General features: G+C 36.1%; 1 protein-coding gene across 2 annotated transcripts in view; it reads right to left on the reverse strand.

Moving 5' to 3' along the window:
• Positions 1-2,320: 2,320 nt before the first annotated feature.
• LOC145672614 (protein NipSnap homolog 3A-like) overlaps positions 2,321-13,759 on the reverse strand; it is a 60,333-nt gene continuing 48,894 nt past the window's right edge. For both annotated transcript variants that reach the window (XM_081741779.1, XM_081741775.1), the window contains exon 5: positions 2,321-2,478. In XM_081741779.1, coding sequence (XP_081597905.1) covers positions 2,408-2,478 — 71 coding nt within the window. In that variant the 3' untranslated portion in view covers positions 2,321-2,407. The remainder of the gene's footprint in view (positions 2,479-13,759) is intronic.

Below are 13,759 nucleotides of genomic sequence, written 5' to 3' on the forward strand. Positions count from 1 at the left end.
AGGATTCTAAAACATGTATTTTTGGATAGCACACATTTTAGTTCCTTAGTGAAGTCTTGACCCGACTACGGTAGGTCCCGTAGTATTGGAGCTATGAACCTCTAAAGTTGATTGTGTGTGTGTGTGTGTGTGTGTGTGTTTGTGTTTTGGGCAGTCTATAACTCCGAAATGACACATTTCTGCACCTAGGTTGTTCTATACTTTCTGTCTTATCTTGGTGTCAATAATCATCTCCCAAAAGTTGTCATTGTTGTTTTGAAACACCATGTTTATATTTTGGAGTAGAAAAAAACTCGGAAAACAACAATAGAAAATTTTATAAAAACTTAAAAAATTTCATACGGATAAGTTGAACAATGTGCCTTCTGGGCTGGTGTGCATACATCGAAACGAACAGACAGATATATTCAAAAACAACTTTTTTGGCATGTAGGAGCTATGAAATGTGTAAATCCATAGAATTATCCAATTCATTTTTTTTTTCGCGATCTCCCATCACTTCTATCCTATAATCGCTCGAAAGCAAGTAGTGTTTCACTGAAGAAAATGCTTATATTTAAGGAATTAAGAGTAATCGTTACTTCTTAGCAAGGAAAGAGTGTGGTTCCTGAGTTTACTATGAGTTGAACGTTGTTTGTATGATTAGATGTAATATATATACTTTCGTACTCCATAATTTCATTTACGTAACTCCGTAGTACAGAATAACATGCTTACATAACTCCATAAAGTCAATTAGGTCATGAATTTAAAATTCTGCGAGACCACAGTTAGAACTTGTCTCCCAAAATAATTTAAATCTCATCTCTCAAAAATTAAATCTCATATTCTGTTTTGAGAGATGAGAAGAGACTTCCCGAATATTTTGCATATTTCTATTTTCTTTTAGTTTTGTATGATCGTCATTTTCAAGCTAAGATTGACAATCAACTTTTATACTATTCTTACTTCACGTGACTGCCACAGATCAGCACAAGTTGCGAGGGTAGAGTGAACAGACACTGTTGTCTGGTCTCATAGGTTCTACACAGATATACATTTACGAGATGCAGTCAAAACGTTCCAGAAATTTTGTTTTAACTCGTTATTACCACGCCTTCAAAGTTGACACCTTCGGAACACACACACACAAACACATTTGTTCCCTCGGTCCTGCCATTGCTGAAAACACCGACGGTATCTTCCAAAGTTCAGCCGTTGCGTTAGTTTTGATCTCTTCTACGTTGGCAAAACGGAAAAGGTACAACTCTAGCTTTGGGAAGAACGAAACATCCGATGGTGATAAACTGTTTTTAAGGCTTTCAAACTCTCTGAGTCTGATTTTTTTCCCATTTGCACATGAACTTGATGTTTCCGTGTTGCTCGATCTATGAAATTGTGTCAACTGGTAACTGATCATCGCACACTCCTGCGTTCAGTTACACTACTCGTACACAGAGTCGGATTTAGGTTTGGTGGGTCCCTAAGCTATTGAAGGTAATGGGGCCCTTTAAGTATCAAGATGAACGTAGGCACACTATACAGAAGTGAAGAAACCAGTGATTTTTAGAAAGCAGGCTAGCAGAACGAACCCCATCACTTACGTCATATGAGTCTACACAACACGAAGCGCTGTCGCTATTTATATAGATTTTATTTTATTTATTATTTTTCTTATATTTTGAAGATATACAACCAGTTGTTTTCTTTAATTTTTGGGGCCTCCAAGAGAGTGGGGTCCTAAGCTATAGCTTGTTTAGCTTATACGTAAATCCGGCACTGCTCGTACACTGCCTGTTATGACGTATTCACACTTGTTAAATTCATAATTAGGAAACCTAGAGACGGTATTGCCCAAGATTTATTGTGATCGTATGACAAATGCCAGAACTACAACATTTCGGGAACTTTTTTACTGCTGCTCGTATGTTTGTGTGTGCTCTTCTTCACAATAACCCTATAAGCACTTTCCGTGTTGTTGAGAAATATTAAACTTAGATCAAAATGAGACTGAAAGGGCTAAAATTATATGGATTAGTCGGAAGCAATATTGGTGGTATTGATGTTCTGTATATTATATTGAGCGCTAAGCAATCCCATGGAAAGCATACCGTCGATGTTGTCAAGTTTTCAACTTCGCACACTACTGACGGAGGACGATGTTCAGTACATAATTCACGAAAGACAGCTCACAAAGCTAAACGTGGAAACAATAAAAACAGAGTAGCTATGCATTTCTGAATCTTCGTGATCCTTCGTTCCTGGCATATATTAAAACCTTATATCACACATGGAACAAAGGGTGAAATAATAATAATATAAATAAAAACACAATAGTTAAAAATAAAACGAGTTTCTTTTACAAAAATGAAACATTATTTTACAAAGAAGTTTACTATAAAATGAAAACTAGAGGCTTGATGTTTTATTATTGTAGTGGTGAGAATGAAGCAGGGATAAGCGCCTTACTAGTGGACGTTGTTACATCTTTCCAGAAAGCTGTAAAATATAGAAATAATTTATAAAATGTAATAGAAGTAAAACACACAAGTATGTAACTACAGCATTAAATAAACATATTGAAATATTCTTGTTAATATTTTATTAGAAACATGTAATAATTCCGAAGGATACATAAGATAAACTTTACCGGCGTTATGCAGAGTCGTAATGACGCATGATTAGTGTGATACTAACGAGTTTGATTAACAAATATTTCCTGCACTGGTGAGTCCTTTAGTATGATGCTAATCAATACGTCAAAACGACTCTGCATAAGGCGGTACTTGTTTAACTAGAGACGCTAAAACGGTGGATGTAGTGTATGGATGGCTTGCAGAATTTTCACATGTTTGTTTCCGTCAATCACTATTCTTTTGTCAATCAAATGCTATGAGTAAAGTTTCTCCATTATCATTACAACCAGGGATAAAAGTGTGGGGGAACAGGTGGACGTCGTCACCCCACCTCGACAAAATACGTACGTCGTCCCCCAGTTCCTAAAACATTACAATGGGCAAAGATAGGCAGGGGGAACGGCGTGCCGCTACCTACCGTCCTCCACCTTTTCAGATCCACTTTTATCCCTGCTTACAACTGTCATAAGTAATTCTTGTCCATGGTACCCCACAGTGGTTCTTAATTTTCTCCAAGCCAGTTTGTTTGAGGTCGCTTCCTGTCTTCTCATATCCACTCAAGGATTGATTTTGCGCACTGACCATCAGTCAAGGATTACGTTTCTGTGTCTGTGTTTTCCTGTCAATATCTATCATTCTTTCCATCTTTCTTACACGCGTAATTCTCTTCCAATCTTCGTTGGGAACGCTAGAATATATCTCTCCATACTCAGTGGTGTAGTCTGAAGATCGTGAATGTCAAATTGCTACTGTCCAGGTCCCCAATTTATATATTAAAACAAGTAGAATACTTATTTATACGTTAATGATATGGACATTTTTCTTTCCAATACTATATATTGGTAAAACCACTACTTCAAAATGTGCTTTACAGGCTAGCTAAATGCGCGTGTAAATATATTCTTTAATATCTTTTATTCATGGATATTTTCTGCCCAAAAAAATATGTAGTAGATATTTAACTTTTCTACTTCCGTATATTCAATTTGTATGCTTGACCTTCTAGTGAAAATGAATAACATTTCCTTTTTCTACTTCTGGTAGAGTCATACAAACTTGACCTAATGTGCATTGAGAGGGTGGCGAATTACTGAAAATGTCAAGTTTTACATAATAAAGTATGTGTTATTCATAAACTCATAATATTCTAATGCATATTACTCTAATGAAAGTTCTATGAGAAATGGGGGTGAATTGAAATTTCCACGAAAAGAACAAAATCTGTCATCAAATTCGTCAACAATTCCAGAAATAGGAAAAAGGGACAACCGTAATAAAACTCTGAACAGAGCAGAAAAATCATGTGGACATTCATAGGCATAAATATACACGGTAATTACGATAATACAGTAAATAAAATGTAACTACACTGTTTGGATCGTACAGGCAATTTTAAAAATTATTACAGTTTAGCTATTAATAAACCAGAACATTATTTCACAGATAATGTTCTTCTTGACCTCCAGAAATCATTTAGCGGTTGAAAAAGAAGTAATTATTTAGTTGTATGGAATGTAGAAATATCAGGAATCGAGTTAGCGTAATTATATTATATTGACTAGAACCTGACTTATTTCCTATTGATAGTTCTCGGTAGGGTTAGCAGCACCATTACTTAGGATCTGAATGTGAACGGAAAACATAAAGAAGGATAGAAGAATAACGGTAGAAACCTTTAGGAAGAAGGGGGAGTTTCGTATTTTGTGAGTTGTTAAATAAAGAGTGACAGAAAAGACCAATAAAATGTTTCGAGTGAAGAGTTGATTGTGAGTTTAACGTCTCTTTCAGCAGCGAGGCTATATGAGACGGAACCTACAGATTAACATGGAACCCGAACTGATTAACATGAAGAATTGTAGTGAATATTTGGACATTATGGAATATCGATAAACAATTACTCTAAGCGTTTGAATTATGAACGGTAAGAAGAATGGGAAAAGCTGGATAGAATGCAAAATCCATTCAATGATATTGGTTAAACTGGAGCAAAGAGCAATACTGAAAATAGTTAGAAAGACGAAAAGAAACTGATTATAGCATTAGCTATGATGAAAATATATATATATATATATATTTTAGAAAATGAAGGTATAGCGAAAAGGAACAGACAGAAGAGAAGACGATGACTATGATTGATGGACAATATTAAATAGGTAATTTTTAGGTCAAAACTAAAATATTAGAGCAGGAGCGTATTGGATGGCCGGTTAGCAGCTTAATAGTGATTTCACATTTTAATAATAAGGAACTTTACTTGTTGGAACTCTTTTACAAGGTAATACTATGTTTATCCATGTGTATGAGACAAGAGAATCTCAAAAACTACTTGATGGATCACAATGAATTTTGATCAAGACATACACCGCCTTATTCAGAGTCGTTTTGATGTATGATTAGCGTCATACTAAATGCCTGACTACTGCAGGAAACTTATGTTAGTTGAACGCATTAGTATGGCACTAATCACGCATCAAAACGACTCTGCATAAGGCCCACGAGGTCGTTGATTTAGATGATATTCAAACCGGAAGTGATAGAAATCAATTCTTGCTGCTATGCTATAAGTTATCTGTGATTAACATAGTTTAGAGAAATGTGCGAGAGGTATTGTAGTCATAGCAATAACCAACGTTTTATTAGAAATCTATGTCTATAATTTCTACACCAATATTCAACAACATTCTGTTTATGGTAAAATGGAAAGAATTGAGTTTCGGAGAATTATTTTTAATCCGTGTAATTTATGTTTATTCATCTCTGTAGAAATGTCCTAACTGTAACTGTAATGCACAGGTCGGATTCGAGATTGGATACAAAATCCTTCTCTTACTGTAGTACGTTATAACGTCGCAATGCCACGACTTGGGGAATCCAAGTCGTTTTGTTCTTCGACTAACTCTGAGGTCATGCACTTACTGTACTCGTGGTGAAAATAGTAGATACGTGCAGGCCCGTATCCACGATGGGGGGGGGGCAAGAGGGGGTCGGCTCCCCCTAAATTTTGGCTGCCCCCATAAAATTTCATGGTAGGCTTGCAAATGAACTATAATATGGTGATGAAGTATAATATGATTGGGTCGGGCCCCCCTTACTTCTACCGGGACACCCCTAAATTTTGGGGCTGGCTACGGGCCTGGATAGTGCATCTACAGAAATATACTTCCATCATCATATTTGTCAATGTATGAACTTACACGGTGGCGTTGTGCAAGATAGTTGACTTCGGTACGTGGAAATAAATTCAAAGACAGAATTAAAGCTTTTTTTTTTTGTTTTGTTTTTTGTTTACAGGTAAACATATCCAAAGTTTCCTTTCACCATCCTTTGTAAGTCATTTTGAAAGAGTAATGAACTGAAAATACAATAATGTACAAAAGTTTAATAAACGAGTTTAGCGTAGTCTGTGCGATTTTTTCCTGCTTTTTATGTTGGCCTAGTTAAAACGATAATTTTCTGCAATCGTTTAAGCGTCCCAAGAATAATTATATTTCATTTCAATTCCCACTCTACTAAAAACCGGAAGTCATGGAAGGCCACTACAATTTTAAATTTCAATTGACCTACATAAAGCAAAAATAATAGATAACGAGAACTGGTGTCCTGGAATCGCTTTAGCGTCCTAAGAATAGGTAGTAGCATCTTCTCTCTTAGCGCTGTACCCAAACCAGAAATAACAGAAATCAACCTCTTCTGGTTTTATGTTCATCGCTATAGCGTAAAAATGAAATAAAATATTTCAGTTTAAAGTCATCAATATTATGTTCTTTAGGATAAGGAAGATGGGTGTTTAAGGCAAGAAGAATCGGAGGAATGAGAAGGTGGGAGGAAAAGGGGGTACACCGAGAAAACTCAAGGAGAAAACGTTGCTTACCACAAAGTTACTTCGCCGGGTATCGAACCAGGGATCCCATGCACCAGAGGTAAGCGTTCTACGACTGAGCCACCATACCCCCTCGCTATAGAATAAAAACTGATACATGGCGAGAAGCAATTTTCTGCAATCAACCAAGCGTCCCAAGAATATATTTCATCTCTACTCTAATATCGGTACTAAAATCAGAAATAGTAGAAATTGACAATCACTTCGAGTTTCAACATTGAGAAAATATCATGCCAAAGAAATGAAACTTTTTTGCGTGGTGTACACGTGATATTGTTTCTTGTTTCTTTATTGCAAAAACTGTATATCATTATGTGATCTAGTACCGAATGCATACTTCTTTTCCAAGGGAAACTAGAAAATATCTCATTTTTTAGAATCAAACAACCGAAAATCATCAGAGGATAATTTACTAGATGTTAGATCGAAGTTTTCATTAAGTAATGATGATTCTGTATGAAAAAATAAATGTGGACATTTAAACATTGAACAGCAATATTAAATTCAGGAATAATGTCGCTGTGCGGGCCTGAGAAAACTACGCATATATATTGTAAGGTTCCGCATGTCTCCATAATATGCGATAACAATGTGTGTACTACACGTGCCAATAGTAAACATAAAAAACAACGAAGACGACGGACCCGAAGAGGAGTCGCTCACATTCGCCAGCAGTCGGCATGACGAAGATCACCGAGGATAGCCGACACTCCAGGATAAAAGAGAGGAGCACGCATCAACAAGCATCAATCTATCCAGGTTGATCAAACCACCTAAAACCCTAAGGCGCCCGGCCATTGGGTTTACCTTACCCTCTCAGGACGCTTGGTCACCAAGAGATACCTATCCTTAAGCTCTAAGACGCACGGTCATTGGGTTCCTTTCCTTTCCTCTCTCACGACGCCCGGTCACCGAGAGAGACACCAAATCGCAGTAATCCCTCTTACGACGCCTGGTCAGCGAGAGAAAACCTTACCTATAAAAGCCCTAAGACGCTTGGTCATTGGGTTCCTTTCATTATCTTACCCTAATATATTAGAGGAACTACTTATTGTATACATTTTGTATTTAAGATCTTTTATAATAAAAGGTGATGGAAAAGTCCAAATTCCCGTGTACAGTAATTTGCTCTACCTGAAAGAGTTTTACAATATTATATCTATATAACATATTAAAACTACCCTCTGTATTTTTAAAAGCTTCCTCTGGAAGAAGAAATGTCTTTATTCAACATTGTGCGAATATACTGTACATATTGATATAGAGCTATTGCGATAAAGAAAGTAATGCAAATTTAAATAAAATGAAATCTTTTAGTTTAACGTTTCACGTAACCCTTTAGGCTAGGAACATGTTGATTAAGGCAATTGAACGATGATGAAAAAATTGGTGGAATGAAAAACTGGGAGGAAACGAGTACCCCGAGAAAAACCACGATGTTGTCCATCACTAATTTACTTTGCCGGGATCGAACCAGCGATTTCACGCACCAGAGATAAGGGCTCTAATACTGAACCATCGTGTCCTCTAATGTAAATTTAGAAAGTAGTTTTGTCTACATATAAAATTGAAGTAACTAAGGTTTAATTTTTTCATATATAAATGATTGCTTTTGGACGATACGCCATTGTTATTCACCTGACGTGTTTCTTAAAGGAAGTATTACCTGCTTTCAAAATTATTCAAAGGGTCTGACTTCCAATAACCTAAAAGAACCCCCAACCCTGGTTCAGCCCTGATTTAAATTACAAAATTTTTGCATAAATTACACACTATTTATTCAATATGTTCAGTTTCTCATTATTTTTATCTCCCCCTACTTTGCGTCAGGAATAATTCTTATTGTGGGTACCTCTGTTATACGTAATATTTCTTTCCACAATCTTAGTGATTTAGAATTTCTTGAAGTACAGTATGTTTTCACCGAGGGAAATTAAGCGTCTGCAAATGAAAATGTTCTCTGTAGACAACTCCCTTTTCGAGTTAACACATTTTACCATCTGATGGCAAGGGATCAGAAAAGAGAAGAAGAAAAAAAGACCTTCCACATTCCAGCCAAAGCGATTACGTCACATGACACTCAAGTGATGTAAAAATTTTAAACCCATGCGGTCATCGTGATACGGAACAACTTCGTTTTAGCCTAAACCACACTAACGAACAACTTGGGTTTCGTGAATACACCAACAACTTCCAACAAGATTCTCTACCACAACCATACGCATTTGTTTCCCCTGAGGTTTCCCCCCTAATGGCTGTTACGTCAGAAATCTTTAGTAGAGGGCGGTTTAGTTAAAAGGCAGCGGGGAGATGCAGTTCCATGTAGCCTATAGGGTTTATATATACACGTATCGCGGGGATTTGCTCTTTTCACACAAGAATTCCAGTTCCCACATGTTCTGTACTTAAAGGGTAACAGATAAATTAATCTTTGAGTGGCAGAATGCGGAATGAAGGGCAATTATACTTGTTTACTGCCATGTTTATCTTGCTTTTGTTGTCAATACCCAGTGGTTTGGCAGGAAATTGCCTTTAGCGAGGTTTCAAAGAAACATGTGTCTAGGCTCATGTGACCTTTATACAATGTAATAATATTTTGAAACCAAGTGAGCTTCGTTTCACGGTGTGAACTTACACTAGATTTCCAAATTATGGGAATTCAAATACTCAAATTTGAATTAGTACACCTATTAATACTGGTTACAATAGATCAATAATATCAAAGATAGAATCGGTTCCTCGGAACCTGAATTTACATCCAAAAGCCATTACTCGATATGTTCCTTAATATTTTTTGTTCTATGGTGATAAAAGTTGAAACTGGAAATCGTTAATTTGAACCAGTTCCAGATTGAATAGATGGTTAAGGGAGGAAATAGAACCCACTCTTGGGAAGCTGAATCAATTGCAAAAAGCTGTATCTTGATGTCTCTCACCATATTTCCTCTACGAAAATCAGTATTGAAACCAGAAGTAAGTAGTAAATTTTAACCACTTCCATTCTTGGTAGATTGTTCCCAGTTGTGATGGTATGATCTTTTGACACCCTCAATAGATTCCAGAAAACCGTTTGTCGCTATAGGGTATATATTACCATTTTTGTTCTATGGCGATAAATGTCGAAACCGTAAAACGTTAATTTGAACCACTTCCAGTTTAAATACAGGGTTAATTGAGACGTTGGAACCTATTCTTGAGAAGCTGAATCAATTACAGAGAAACACACCTTGATATCTCTTATCATGTTTGCTCTACGGAAATCAGTATTCAAACCGAAAGTAATAGTAAATTAAAATCACTTTAGATTTTAGTAGAATGTTGGGAGTTGTAATGATATGTTTTCTTGAGACCTGAATTGTTTGGACTAAACCAATTTTTCGCTATCAAATATCATTTAATTCTATGGTGATGAAAGTTGAAACCGGAAATGATTAAATTGAACCCCTTCCGGTTTAATAGAGGATTGCCGGAGGAGATGGAACCTATTCTTGGGACGCTGCGCCAGTAGCAAAAAATCGGTTCTCACAATTTTTGCTCTATGAAAATCAGTATTTAAACCAGAGTAGTAGTAAATTTCAAAACAAGTGTTGTGGGTTGTGATGATATGTTTTTCTCGAAACAATGAATCGATTAAAGGAAGAATACCATTTACCGCTAATACCAGTTTTGTTCTATGGAAACAAATGTTGAAACCGGAGATGACTAATTTGAATCGCTTCCGGTTTGAGTGCAGGGTTGACGGACGAGATGGAACCTATTCTTGGAACAATGGCTCGATTGCAGAAAGCCGCATTTCGATACGTATTACCGTTTTTTGTTCTGTGGAAATCAGTATTGAAACCGGAAGTAATAGTAAATTTATACCACTTCCGGTTTTGGTAGACTTCTCACGATAGTCATGTTACGTTTCCTCGAGACGGTGAATCGTTTGCAGAAAACCGTTTCTCGCTAACTGTTCTTGTTTTCATTCTATGGCGTTGAAACATTGAAACTAGAAGTGTCTAATTTGAACCACTTCCGGTTTGAATAGGGTTAACGAAGGAGCTGGAACCTATTATTGGGACGCTGAATCGTTTTATAAAAGCCGCATCTCGACACCTCCTACCGTTTTTTCTCTGATATCTGTCGAAAGACGGATGGACGGACGGACTACAAAGCTGGTCTATAAGACTTCCGACACTTATGCGTAGCATACTTTTTAAGTCTAAAAACTGAACATAATTATTATTGTTTTGAAAATTTTATGTACACATCTATTTATAAGTAATACTAAAAATATATAGCAATATTTGGAGTGACAGTTAAGTGTTCTACAACATAGCTGCTTTTCTGTTTTGAATTATGCATTCAATTACATATTAAAGCAGTTCCTGAATAGATGTCTCAGTTGCTGTAGCTCCTCAACAACACAAACTGATGATGTGAACGTGTCACTTGTTTTGAGCATTTACTGGGTTAAATCTGGTGTTGTATTACTCCGTTTCCATTCTATTTGAATAATCCCGTGAGTGACTATGCAATCATTTAATAAAAATGTTCTTGGTAATGCGACATAAATGTAAGGTAATGTCCTCTCTGGCTCGGGTGTCTCTGTACAGAGTTATTCAAAAGGAATGGTACAAAATTAAAGCGTATTTATCTTGTATTGAAATGACATACAAAAGCAAAATTAATGAGAAAGAAGAAAACAAAGTTTTAAGTTTTAGTAAATGTTACAAGCGTTGGATACAGAAGGGTAACACAAAATAGGCATCTAGTTCTTAACAGATGCGTCCGAATGTATCCTCCGTTATCTGCCCTACTCCACTAGATACGCATTTCTTCAAATCTTCCAGATTATGTGGTTTGTGGCACACAGTGGCAATACACCATACCATAGTTTGTGGCACATTCAGTTCTCTACTAGCTCAGATTGTTGCTTTTCTTGGACTTCGTTCTAATGGAATACAGATACTGTCCACTATTGTTCTTGATGTTTCTGGTCGATCAAAACTTTTCATGGAACACAAACACCCAGTGAATTTAAACTTCTGTATATAGCGTGAAATGTAGTTCCTATGTGGTACTTGCAGGCAGGTTTCCATGACATGAAATACTGTAATTGTCACACTAGGGGCTCGATCATTCTAAACTATTTTACAGGCAACATATATTGGTTCGTTTAGCCAGGATTTCGTAATGGGGGGCGTGACATGAAATACTGTGGTTATCACACCAAGATGTAGATCAATCTAAACTATTTTGCTGGCAACATATAGTGGTTTGACAGGACAATAAAATTAGGATATGTTAGTAAGTATTTTAATTACAAACTATGAAGAAATCTAGAGTATAAGAATATAAAAAGTACTGAAAAAGATTTTACAATATCTGCGTTCTTTCCTCTGTTCAATTTTCCTTTCATTATGACCTCAACTATTATAAAAAGTACATATCCACTATTAAAAAAAAAAAGTACAAATATTTTACAATATCTGCGTTCCTCTCTCTGCTGAATCAAATGTTAACATAACTTTCTTTCCACACAACTTTTTGTTTTCACTATTCTGCAGACTACTGTCTGTTCCAAATGAGAAATTAAAAGGAGCAGTCGAAAATTGTTTCTGAAATAACGTTTGATACTGCAGAGAAGCGATGACGAAAAATTATGATAAAAAATGTCCACACTATTACAGAACGGCACTATATTTTCGAAAGCTTGAAATTTTCCTGACTAGTAGCAGAAATTTCTGAGAATTCCGTAACTTTTCTCGAAACTTCAAATTTCCTGACTTTTCCAGGATATTCCGCTCATCCGACACTATGTGTTTCAAGTAATTCGGCTAATGCATTCCTCGTAAGGCTGGAGAAGAAAGGAAACTATGAGAAAGGCACATCCCGACAACTTGTTTCTTTTTGTTTCTCCTTTTTTATTTTATTTTCGTTTCTGGTTTCGAAGTGGGTCCGGATCCCCTGAACCCCCCTGGCTACGTGCCTGGTATTTGTTTCTTGAATTTTTAAAATGAAAATATCTATGCACTGTTACGACAGAGCCTGTTAGTACAAATTCCATCATACAATACGAACACATTACCTTCGTGGTTGCCATTTGCAATGTTAACTGTTTACACAACAACTAGTACCTCTGGTGGCTTTCGTGCAATCTACAAACACAGACTACATATTTACAACCTTCCTTTCTTCTTTCCGCCAAATTTTGCTCTTGTACGTTTCAGCACAAAATAAATACGCGTTAGTTTTGCACCAGTCTTTTTTGAATAATCCTGTATTGACAATGAGTCAACAAGGTAACTAAACTAAACTACGTGGTTGCCTAATTTATGTTTGAAGAGAATCACTGGGCTTAAGATGCACTATTGCTAAATCTCCAGCAAGAAGTTTGCTTTTAGCGGACAGATATTTGAACATGTAAAGGAGATTCTAGTCTTACTAACAACATAAAGCAGAATGTCTTGAGAATCAGTCTCCCGCATCACACCGTTGCCAACATAAATGTAAGCGGGTTGGTCCACGTGAGAGCAGCAGTAAAGGTCGAACGTCTATTCGGCTGCTTCGCACAATAGTTCATAAATACCCACCAAAAGGAATAATGCAACCATGTGCAATAACATGCATTTTAAAAATTTAGTAGACGGCCTGTTGTTTCTGTTTTGACCGTATTTGTATTTTCGGGAAGAAAGACAGCTTTGGCTTTCGCTTCTAATCGACTAATACAATTTATCCAGTATAATCGAAAAAATAAGTGAAGATATATATATATTTTCACAAATTATTTTGTAATGTTTCATATATAGTATATATGAATATATCTCCCCTTTAGGTCTAATAAGTGTCTATCTCGTATGTAAAAATAAAAACCGCGATACTTGGTGCCGACTTTCTAGACTCCTACGACGACTTTGATGATTTGTGATACATAAGTGGACCATGGTCTAACTTAAAATTTTATTATGTTACTTTAATTAAAGTGCGTATCCTAAGGGGAAGCGAAATCGTCACAATATTTACGAAACATTTAGTTTCTTACGACCCTGACTGGTTAGAAAGATGAAACTTGGTATATAAACTCCTGATTAAAAGTAAAGGAAAATAGGTCAGAGCGTTACACAAAATTTCCATTTAAAGGAGGAGTTTTCCACCATCTAAATTTTTTAAAAAAAATCGGAAATAACTTATAATGAAAAATCAATTAAATTATGGAGTAACGAAGTTTTTTAAGCTAGTTTAAAGAATAAAGAAGTATTTAATCGACATGAAATTATTT

The sequence above is a fragment of the Thermobia domestica genome, chromosome 2, assembly GCF_964235325.1.
Source record: "Thermobia domestica chromosome 2, izTheDome1.hap1.1, whole genome shotgun sequence".
NCBI classification, from domain to species: domain Eukaryota; kingdom Metazoa; phylum Arthropoda; class Insecta; order Zygentoma; family Lepismatidae; genus Thermobia; species Thermobia domestica.